The 11,308-nt window shown below is 34.8% G+C and overlaps 2 protein-coding genes across 2 annotated transcripts; both read left to right on the top strand.

Moving 5' to 3' along the window:
• The first annotated feature begins 1,648 nt into the window (after positions 1-1,648).
• LOC146958115 (uncharacterized) lies at positions 1,649-5,346 on the top strand. Its single transcript, XM_085741301.1, has 2 exons — positions 1,649-4,439; positions 4,771-5,346. The coding sequence occupies exons 1-2, from the start codon at positions 1,982-1,984 to the stop codon at positions 5,067-5,069; spliced, it is 2,757 nt and encodes a 918-aa protein (XP_085597427.1). The 5' UTR covers positions 1,649-1,981; the 3' UTR covers positions 5,070-5,346.
• A 1,974-nt stretch (positions 5,347-7,320) lies between these two features.
• On the top strand, positions 7,321-11,266 carry LOC146958114 (uncharacterized). Its single transcript, XM_085741299.1, has 2 exons — positions 7,321-10,442; positions 10,835-11,266. Exons 1-2 carry the CDS (start codon positions 7,973-7,975, stop codon positions 11,119-11,121), a joined length of 2,757 nt encoding a protein of 918 aa, XP_085597425.1. The 5' UTR covers positions 7,321-7,972; the 3' UTR covers positions 11,122-11,266.
• Positions 11,267-11,308: the final 42 nt, after the last annotated feature.

Here is an 11,308-nt window from a genome sequence, read left to right as displayed (position 1 = left end):
AAACAGCTTATTTATACAAAACAGCTTATTACCACGTCTTTTTCAAAATCAGCTTATTCGAAACAGCTTATTACGACTTTTTTTCAAAAACAACTTATTGAAAACAACTTATTCATCCAAAACAGCTTATTACGATCTCTTTGCAAAAAACAGCTTATTCAAAACAGCTTATTTATGCAAAAACATCTTATTACCACGTCTTTTTCAAAAACAGCTTATTCAAAATAACTTATTTAACCAAAACAGCTTATTACAGCCTCTTTTCAAAAAACAGCTTATTCAAAACAGCTTATTTATGCAAATCAGCTTTTAACGACCTCTTTTTCAAAATCAGCTTATTCAAAACAGCTTATTCATCGAAAATAGCTTATGCAAATCAACTTTTAACGATCTCTTTTTCAAAATCAGCTTGTTCAAAACAGCTTATTCATCCAAAACAGCTTATGACGACCTCTTTTTCAAAAAACAGATTATTCATCCAAAACAGCTTTTTACAATCTCTTTCAAAAACAACTTATTTATGCAAAGCAACTTATTGGATGAATAAGTTGTTTTCAATAAGTTGTTTTTGATAAAGACGTGGTAAATAAGCTCTTTTGAATAAGCTGTTTTTGGATAAATAAGCTCTTTTGAATAAGCTGTTTTTGATAAAGACGTGGTAATAAGCTGTTTTGCATAAATAAGTTGTTTTGAATAAGTTGGTTTTTGAAAAGAGGTTGTAATAAGCTGTTTTGGATAAATAAGCTGTTTTGAATAAGTAAGCTCTTATTGGATGAATAAAATGTTTTGGATAAATAAGCTCTTTTGAATAAGCTGTTTTTGATAAAGACGTGGTAATAAGCTGTTTTGCATAAATAAGTTGTTTTGAATAAGTTGGTTTTTGAAAAGAGGTTGTAATAAGCTGTTTTGGATAAATAAGCTGTTTTGAATAAGTTGTTTTTGAAAAGAGATCGTATTAAGCAGTTTTGTATAAATAAGCTGTTTTGAATAAGTTATTTTTGAAAAACAGATCGTATTAAGCTGATTTGTATAAATAAGCTGTTTTAAATAAGTTGTTTTTAAAAAAGAGATCGTAATAAGCTGTTTTGGATAAATAAGTTGTTTTGAATAATTTGTTTTTGAAAAAGAGGTCGTAATAAGTTGTTTTACATAAATAAGTTGTTTTGAATAAGTTGTTTTTTGAAAAGAGATCGTAATAAGTTGTTTTGGACAAATAAGTTGTTTTGAATAAGTTGTTTTTTGAAAAAGATATCATAATAAGTTGTTTTATATAAATAAGTTGTTTTGAATAAGCTGTTTTTTAAAAAAGAGATCGTAATAAGCTTTTTTTTATTTTTATAAATAAGCTGTTTTTTAAAAATAGATCGTAATAATTGTAATAATTTACTTTTTATGAGATAAGTTGTTTTGAATAAATTTCAAGATAAATTACAAAGTATAACACAATGTATTGTTTTTAAAAGAAAAAAAGGGTAAAATAGTACAATTATAACATAAACCCTCCATTTCCTTTCCTTGTTGGTTTTTTAACTCCCAAACAAGGGGAAGGTTTTCCCTCCTTTCTCCCTTCCCTCCCTTTCCTTCCCTTCCCCTCCTAAGCCTTTCCTTTCCTTCCCCTCAAAACTCGCAAACAAAGCCTAAGAAAATTAAGACACTACCATCTTTTTGTGTTGTCTGTGCAGTGATAAACACTCCCAATACTACTTTTTTTCTTCTTTCCCTCATTTCCACCAAATTTCCTTCCACTAACCCAACAGATAAAACAAAACCAAACTCCAACATATACTCTCATTTCATTTCCACCTTTTATATTCTCTTTACTTGAGTTCACTTGTTCTTTCCTCTCCTATATTATTATTCTCTTCCACCTGAACTGAACAACACAATAAAAATACTACATGATATTCATATTATTATAGTAGTAGTAGAAGCTAAATCACACTTTACAAAGCAGACACAGAAACATAATAGCAAAAACAACATGAACATGCTCAGGTATGAATACACAACCACTTTACTGCTCTTGTTTTTGTTTTGTCCTATGGTTTTGTCTTTGCTGTCTCAAAACCAAACAAACACCATGAACACTCTCTCCAATCTTCTTAACATCCCTGGTTGGAATACAACCAATCCATGTACATGGAAAGGTGTCACTTGTGACCTTACCAATTCATCTGTCATTAAGATTGATGTTTCTAAGAACCAACTGAGCTCTATCCCAGATGGGTTTATTTCTGCATGTGGAAAGATTGAGAGCTTAAAGCTTTTAAATTTCAGTGGAAATGTGTTAAGTGGTGTTTTGCCTACTTTTCATGGTTTTTCTAAACTGGAAACACTTGACATGTCTTTCAATAAATTGAGAGGAAGCATTGTTATGCAGTTAGATGGAATGGTCAGTCTGAAGTTTCTGAATCTCAGTAGTAATCAATTTTCTGGGAACCTTCCTACTAATTTGGGAAGCTCCATGGTTTTGGAGCAGCTTGTGCTTTCAAACAATGGTTTTCAAGGAACTATCCCTGATCAACTGTTGAGTTACAAAAACTTGACACTGATTGATCTTCAGGTAAATAAGCTTTCCGGGTCTATACCTTTAGATATTGGAAATCTTTCCAAATTGATTACTTTGAGTCTTTCCTCTAATGGTATTGGTGGCAAAATCCCAATGTCACTCGTGAATATCACAACATTAGTAAGATTTGCAGCTAATCTAAATAATTTTACTGGTGCTGTTCCTCCTGGAATTACAAAATTTCTTCAGAGTTTGGATCTTAGTTATAATAATTTATCCGAGTCCATTCCAGAAGATCTTTTATCTCCATCACAGATAGTGCTAGTAGATTTGTCCAATAACATGTTACAAGGGCCTGTACCTAGAAATATTTCTCCTAGTTTAGTCAGGTTGAGATTGGGGGGAAACTTGTTGACAGGAGAGGTTCCTTCAGGTACTTGCGGTGAAGCCGGACATGGTTTGACATATATGGAGCTGGAAAAAAATAATTTGACAGGTTTGATACCTCCTGGATTAAGTTCTTGTAAGAAATTGGCCTTGTTGAATTTGGCTGATAACCAATTGACTGGTGCATTGCCACCAGAACTTGGTAATCTTAGCAATCTTCAAGTCCTTAAACTTCAAATGAACAAGCTTAATGGTACTATTCCAATTCAAATTTCACAACTGCCACAGTTGTCTACCCTGAATTTGAGCCGTAATTCTCTGCATGGACCAATTCCATCTGAGATGTCAAACAGCCTTGTACTTCTTGACTTGCAAGGGAACAATCTCAACGGGTCTATACCGTCGTCCATTGGAAACATGGGAAATCTTATGGAAGTCCAACTTGGAGAAAATAAGTTAAGTGGTGATATTCCAAAAATGCCTTTGAGTCTACAGATTGCATTGAATCTCAGCAGCAATCAGTTTAGTGGAGCTATTCCTAGTAGTTTTGCTGATTTGGTTAACCTGGAAATTTTGGACCTCTCAAATAACAGCTTCTCTGGTGACATTCCTCCGTCTCTAACTAAAATGGTTGCACTGACACATTTGCAACTTTCAAACAATCATCTATCAGGTGAGCTTCCACAGTTTCCTCAGTACGTTGTAGTCGATACAAGAGGAAACAATGTCAGAAACAATAGTAATGTCTCACCCAACAATTTTCCAAGAGCAAGAAAGAAGGGGAAATCTGTTGTTGCTGCTGTTCTTATTGCAATTGCTGCTGCTATTTTTGTGGTTGGCATGGTCACCCTGCTGGTTGTATTGATCTCACGACACTATTGCAAGGTTAACGATGAACGAGTACAGTCAAGTGAAGGTGAAAATCTTGACCTTCCTCAGGTCATTCAGAGTAATTTGTTAACACCAAATGGAATCCACAGATCAAACATTGATTTGTCCAAGGCCATGGAAGCTGTTGCCGAAACGTCAAACGTAACTCTGAAAACCAAGTTTTCAACTTACTATAAGGCTGTTATGCCATCCGGTTCAATCTATTTCGCCAAGAAGCTGAACTGGTGTGACAAGGTATTTCCAGTGAGTAGTCTTGATAAATTTGGGAAAGAGCTAGATGCATTGGCAAAGTTGAACAATTCAAATGTGATGATTCCTCTAGGATATATTGTGTCCACTAACAATGCTTATACATTATACGAGTTTCTATCAAATGGCTCTCTCTTCGATGTGCTTCATGGAAGCATGGAAAACTCTTTAGATTGGGCGAGCAGATATAGTATAGCTGTTGGTGTGGCTCAAGGTATGTCTTTCCTCCATGGATTTTCCTCTGGTCCAATACTTCTCCTTGATTTATCAAGTAAAAGTATTATGCTGAAATCACTCAAGGAGCCTTTAGTTGGTGATATTGAACACTACAAATTGATTGATCCTTCAAAGAGTACCGGGAGTTTTTCTGCAGTTGCTGGTTCTGTTGGCTACATTCCTCCAGGTCAGAAACTTTCTCACTTTCCTTGTTATTTGTCTAAATCCATAAGCATTTTTTAGATTGTTTAGAATAACTTATGAAAACAGCTCATTACATGTTCATAAGCTATTTTCAACTTATTTCCATTAGCTCTCCATGATAGCTTATGAAAATGGCTCAAAGCTTATATGAAAACAGTATGACTTTACTTTATCTTTCGTTATCGAAATAGTTTATACACAAACACGTACATAATAATTGTTTATCCTAACATGTCCCTAATGAAGCTGTTAAGTAGGCATAGGTCCTAGAATCCTTCAAAGATCTAAATTATTTTTGTTTTTTGATTTGGCAGAATATGCATACACAATGAGAGTAACAATGGCAGGGAATGTGTATAGCTTTGGAGTCATTCTACTAGAGTTGCTAACAGGCAGACCTGCAGTGACTGAGGGAACTGAATTGGTGAAGTGGGTTTTACGTAATTCAAGAAATCATGATATCATTCTTGATTTGAACGTTAGTAGAACATCACAGGCTGTTAGAAACCAAATGCTTGCAATTCTAGAGATTGCTCTTGTTTGTGTTAGCACATCCTCTGATACAAGACCAAAGATGAAGACTGTGCTACGGATGTTGCTGAATGCCAGATAAAATCATACTCTCGAGGGCTAAATCGAATCTACATAGATTTTGTTTTGTGTGGTGTATTGAAGTTATACAAAGAAGATGTAAAATATCAAATAGGACGAATTTTGCTTAATCCTTCTATGGTGCAGTATAAATTATGCTTTTCTTGCTAGTCACGGTATTGCAATCGTGTAAAAGTGAACCAGTTTGCTCTCTTAGATATTTAGCTCATATAGTCATATGTATAATTAATACTTTAAAATATTTGCTGTAAATATAAAGAATGTAGACATTTTGTTTAGGATCTAACTTACCTTTTTAATTTGAAGACAATTTTTTATTTTTATTTTTAAATATAGATACGGTACAACCAAATCAAAGTAACATGATTTTAGTTGTTCCTTACTAAGTTGCATGATTGCATCCAACCAGACATGCTTAGCTCATGTAATTTAAATAAAATGAGTTTGAGCAGTTCATAGTTCATATATACTAACATCACATTTTATAAGATAGGTAAAACAACTAAAAAACAAAACATCATCATCTTCTTAAATTTTACTAAAAATGTATTATTCTACAATTTCAATAAAAATGTAAACCTAATAAATTGCTGGGCGAAAATGAAGCTTGGGAGTATAAAATTGACCAAATTTCTTGTAAATGTATCCTATAAAATTTCTGTACAAATAACTCAGCTCAGACTATGTAGGGTTTGCTACTGAAAAAGGTTCAATATGGAAAATGAGGCTGAGTATCCCTAAATATGGTTATTATACTAATTGTCATGCAAAAATGTTTTTCAGACACAAACTTAACATCAATATCACAAAACTCAGCTTTCCTGTTATCCACACAATCCTGAGTGGATTGTAATTTGGCATCCCAGTCTGCGCTTCTAGACGAATAATAATCCGTAATCTGCTATAAGATGAATCATAAGTTCTCTATCCTTTTTATGCAGCATTGGAATACAGAAAAATGAGACTAGAAAGTAAGATCTTTAGGGTTAGAGAAAGAAACAACATGAAAACTCTCACCTAAATTGAGTGTACTTCATGAAGAATTGGAAAATTACAGACCAATGCCTCAATGTTCTTGCAGTATTCCTTGTGCGTGTGAAGCCATGCGTAACACTCGACTCTATCCTGACTGAGGAAGATTCTATTATGTGTTTTCTAAAAGACTTGAATGAGAATTTTTCCATGGTAAGGTCTCAGATTTTGTTGATGAATTCTTACCTACCACCACTACTACTGTTTTTTCTATGGTTAATGAGCATGAACATCAAAAATATCCAACTCCTATTCAAGAAGAGTCTCAATCTCTCATTAACCTAGCTGATGGTAAGAAACCATTTGTAAAAGGTAAAGGAAATTGGAGTCCTAAACAATGTACTCGTTGTGGCAAGTTCGGCCACACAATTGATATTTGCTACAAGAATCATGGTTTTCCAGTTGGTTTCAAGCGCGATGGTAGACCTAGTGCCAATGCTGTTGTTGAAGAAATTGATGGTAACAAATCTGAAGTTGCTGAACAGTTTGCACTTTTCAGGCTCCTTTGTTATCAGGAGGTCGCTAAGCAATTGATGGATCTTTTAAATAAAATCAATATTCGACCTCTCATATGTTGCAGTAAGCAACTCCAACTCAAATGGTGAACACTCAATTAATCAAATTCATGTTTCATCTAATGCTCAAGGTATTTCTATTAACGTCTCTTCAAGCTCTCGTTTATTTGTTTTTAATTGCTTTAGTGATTCTACATGGATACTGGACTTGGGAGCAAGATCACGTATGCAATGATTTAAGATATTTTGATTCTCACTTCAGAAAAAGTTTGACAATATTTTGTCAGATGTGAGGTGACGATTGCTCCCACTCAGGGTCGATCCTAAGATTTTTAGTGCCTTGGGCGAAACAATAAAAATGTGCAATTTTAATTATTTCAATTTTTTTTTCTTGCATTTTTTTATTGCAAAAGATTCATTTATAATCAAAGTTCTTTAATCAAAGCGAATTAAAAAGAAATATATCTGTACAATACTAACTACCAAGTAAAAATAATAATTTTAGTGCCCCTAAAAAAATGGTGCCCACCCCGAGGGTCACCCCTGCCCCTACTTATAAACACATGTTCAAACCATATTTTGTATGATGTGGTACTCTTTAACAATTTACTTTAAGAATCAGACCTCCAATTTTATATGAAGGACCCTGGTTAGGACAATAAGTTGAATCTTATTAATGTGTTTTTACATGCTTCACATGTTCACTCTTGTTCTTCTCATACTTCATGGAATGGAAAGTTAATGTTGATACGTGTTTTCCAAGTTGAGTTAGAAAATGGTTGCAAACGAGTGATTAGTGGTGTGTTCGGTCAGAGTCCAAGTCAAGTCCAACAATTAAGACACAGCCAGCTTTTTATGTTGTCTGTGCAAGTGTGGAGTGATGAACACTCTTAATACTTTTCTTCTTTATTTGCTATCTACACTTCTTTCCCTCATTTCCACCAAATTTCCTTCAACTAAACCCAACAATTACTCTTACAAACAATACTAAACCTCAACATATACTCTCATTTCATTTCCAATTTTTTTATTCCTTCTTGTTCTTTCTTTTTATTTTCTTCCACCTAAACAACACAATGAAATACATGATATTCAAGAAATGCTAGCAATACTCTCTTTTGAGCACTCTCTCTAATACTCACTCTCTTATTGGTTTAAATCATCTTGAGTGTGTACTTTAGAAATAGAACCAACACAAAATGGTGGGACATACATAACTTTCATCCAATAAAAGAGTGAGTGTTAGAAAGAGTGTTCAAAAGTAAGTGTTGCTAGCATTCCTCCATGATATTCATATTATAGCAGTTAAAGCTATTCACACTTTACAAAACAGACACATAGCTAGAAACACAGTAACATGAACATGATCAGGTATGATTACACAACCACTTTACTACTCTTGTTTTTGTTTTGTCCTATGGTTTTGTCTTTGCTGTCTCAAAACCAAACAAACACCATGAACACTCTCTCCAATCTTCTTAGCATCCCTGGTTGGAATATCACCAAACAATCCAATCCATGTACATGGAAAGGTGTCACTTGTGACCTTACCAATTCATCTGTCATTAAGATTGATGCTTCTAAGAACCAACTGAGCTCTATCCCAGATGGGTTTATTTCTGCATGTGGAAAAATTGAGAGTTTAAAGCTTTTAAATTTCAGTGGAAATGTGTTAAGTGGTTTTTTGCCTCCTTTTCATGGTTTTCCTGAACTGGAAACACTTGACATGTCTTTCAATAATTTGAGTGGAAGCATTGATATGCAGTTAGATGGAATGGTTAGTCTCAAATATCTTAATCTCAATGACAATAACTTCATTGGGAAAATTCCTACTAACCTTGGAAGCTCCATGGTTTTGGAGCAGCTTGTGCTTTCAAACAATGATTTTGATGGAACAATCCCTGATCAACTGTTGAGTTACAAAAACTTGACACTGATTGATCTTCAGGCAAATAAGCTTTCCGGGTCTATACCTTTAGATATTGGAAATCTTTCCAAATTGGAAACTTTGAGTCTTTCCTCCAATAGTCTTGGTGGCAATATCCCAATGTCACTCATGAGTATCGCAACACTAGTAAGATTTGCAGCTAATCTAAATAATTTTACTGGTGCTGTTCCTCTTGGAATTACAAAATTCCTCCGTTATTTGGATCTTAGTTATAATGATTTGTCTGAGTCTATTCCAGAAGACCTTTTATCTCCATCACAGCTAGTGCTTGTAGATTTATCCAATAACAAGCTAATAGGTCATGTGCCTGCAAATATTTCAACTAGTTTAGTCAGGTTGAGATTGGGGGAAAATTCCCTGACAGGGGAGATTCCTTTGGGTACTTGTGAAGCCGTTCGTGACAACCAATTGACATACATGGAACTGGAAAAAAATCAGTTGACAGGTTTGATACCTCCTGAATTAGGTTCATGCAAGAAATTGGCCTTGTTGAATTTGGCTGAGAATCAATTGACTGGTGCATTGCCACCAGAACTTGGTAATCTCAGCAATCTACAAGTCTTGAAGCTTCAAATGAACAAGCTTAATGGTACTATTCCAATTCAGATTTCACAACTTCAAAAATTGTCTACCTTGAATTTAAGCCGTAATTCTCTTGATGGACCAATTCCATCCGATATGTCAAACAACCTTACATTCCTTGACTTGCAAGGGAACAATCTCAACGGCTCTATACCGTCGTCCATTGGAAACTTGGGAAAACTTATAGAAGTCCAACTTGGAGAAAATAAGTTAAGCGGTGATATTCCAAAAATGCCTTTGAGTCTACAGATTGCATTGAATCTCAGCAGCAATCACTTTAGTGGAGCTATTCCTAGCAGTTTTTCTGATTTGGTTAACCTAGAAATTTTGGACCTCTCCAAAAACAACTTCTCCGGTGACATTCCTCAGTTTCTAACTAAAATGGCTGCATTGACACAGTTGCAACTATCAAACAATCATCTATCAGGTGAGCTTCCACAGTTTCCTCCGTACGTTGTAGTCGATACAAGAGGAAACAATGTCAGAAACAATAGTAATGTCTCACCCAACAATTTTCCAAGGGCAGGAAAGAAGGGGAAATCTGTTGTTGCCGCTGTTCTTATTGCAATTACTGCTGCTATTTTTGTGGTTGGCATGGTCACCCTTCTGGTTGTATCGATGTCACTACACTGTTGCAGGGTCAATGATGAACAAGTACAGTCAAGTGAAAGTGAAAACTTTGACCTTCCTCAGGTCATCCAGAGTAATTTGTTGACACCAAATGGAATCCACAGATCAAACATTGATTTCTCCAAGGTCATGGAAGCTGTTGCCGAAACGTCGAACGTAACTCTAAAAACCAAGTTTTCAACTTACTATAAGGTTGTTATGCCATCTGGTTCAATCTATTTCGCCAAGAAGCTGAACTGGTGCGACAAGGTATTTCCAGTGAGTAGTCTTGATAAATTTGGGAAAGAGCTAGATGCATTGGCAAAGTTGAACAATTCAAATGTGATGATTCCACTAGGCTATATTGTGTCCACTAACAATGTTTATATATTATACGAGTTTCTCTCGAATGGCTCATTCTTCGATGTGCTTCATGGTGGCATGAAAGACACTTTAGATTGGGCTAGCAGATATAGTATAGCTGTTGGTGTGGCTCAAGGCCTAGATTTTCTGCATGGTTGTGCCTCTGGTCCAATACTTCTCCTTGATCTATCAAGTAAAAGTATTATGCTGAAATCGCTTGAGGAGCCTCTAATTGGTGATATTGAACACTGCAAGGTGATTGATCCTTCAAAGAGTACTGGGAGTCTTTGTGCGGTTGCTGGTCCTGATGGCTACATTTCTCCAGGTCAAAAACTCTTGTACTTTCTTTCCAGTTAGTCTAAATTCATAAGCATTTGTGTGACTGTTTAAAAAAACTTATGGAAACAACTTAACTCATGTCCATAAATTATTTTCATCTTATTTCCATAAGCTCTCCAACTTATATAGCTTATATAAAACCAGTTTGACTTTATTTTATATTTTCTTCTAGAAATAACTTATACATGAACACATATATGATAGGTGGTTATGCTATTAGCGTATACTTATATTGTTTATCCATATAGGGCCTAATAAAATTACTAAGTTGGTATGTGTACTTGAAATTGCTTATATTTACTTTACAAACACAAACTAAGCTAAAAATAAAGCACATTAGTGTTTGAAGATCTAATTATTTGTTTGTTGATTTAGCAGAGTATGCGTGCACAATGAAAGAGAATGTGTATAGCTTTGGGGTGATTCTACTGGAATTGCTGACTGGAAAACCTGCAGTGACTAAGGGAGCTGAATTGGTAAAGTGGGTTTTGCGTAATTCAAGAAATCAAGATTACATTCTTGATTTGAATGTCAGCAAAACATCACAGTCTGTTAGAAACCAAATGCTTGAAATTCTGGAGATTGCTCTTGTTTGTGTAAGCACATCCCCTGATGCAAGACCAAAGATGAAGACTGTGCTAAGAATGTTGCTGAATGCCAGATAAAATCATACTCTCAAGAGGTGAATTAAGTTTTTATAGCTTTTGTTCTGGGTGTTGTAGTGAATATCTACAAAAGATGTAGTAAATCAAATAGGAAGAATTTTGCTCAATACTTCTATGGTGCTATATAAATTAATTTTTCTTGCTAGTCACGTCATAGTATGGCACGTGTGTAAAATGAATCAGTTTG

Source organism: Medicago sativa, chromosome 1 (genome assembly GCF_051527215.1).
Source record: "Medicago sativa cultivar Bolivia chromosome 1, Bolivia_mono, whole genome shotgun sequence".
Taxonomy (NCBI): domain Eukaryota; kingdom Viridiplantae; phylum Streptophyta; class Magnoliopsida; order Fabales; family Fabaceae; genus Medicago; species Medicago sativa.
This window is presented reverse-complemented; position numbering and strand designations above follow the sequence as displayed.

What these genes read in the sequence shown, in the direction of transcription:
- LOC146958115 (XM_085741301.1), top strand. Translation starts at nt 1,982, where the DNA reads ATGAACATGCTCAGGTATGAATACACAACCACTTTACTGCTCTTGTTT. An exon ending in TGTTGGCTACATTCCTCCAG is followed by an intron (nt 4,440 to 4,770) that starts GTCAGAAACTTT and finishes TTGATTTGGCAG; the next exon opens with AATATGCATACACAATGAGA.
- LOC146958114 (XM_085741299.1), top strand. Translation starts at nt 7,973, where the DNA reads ATGAACATGATCAGGTATGATTACACAACCACTTTACTACTCTTGTTT. An exon ending in TGATGGCTACATTTCTCCAG is followed by an intron (nt 10,443 to 10,834) that starts GTCAAAAACTCT and finishes TTGATTTAGCAG; the next exon opens with AGTATGCGTGCACAATGAAA.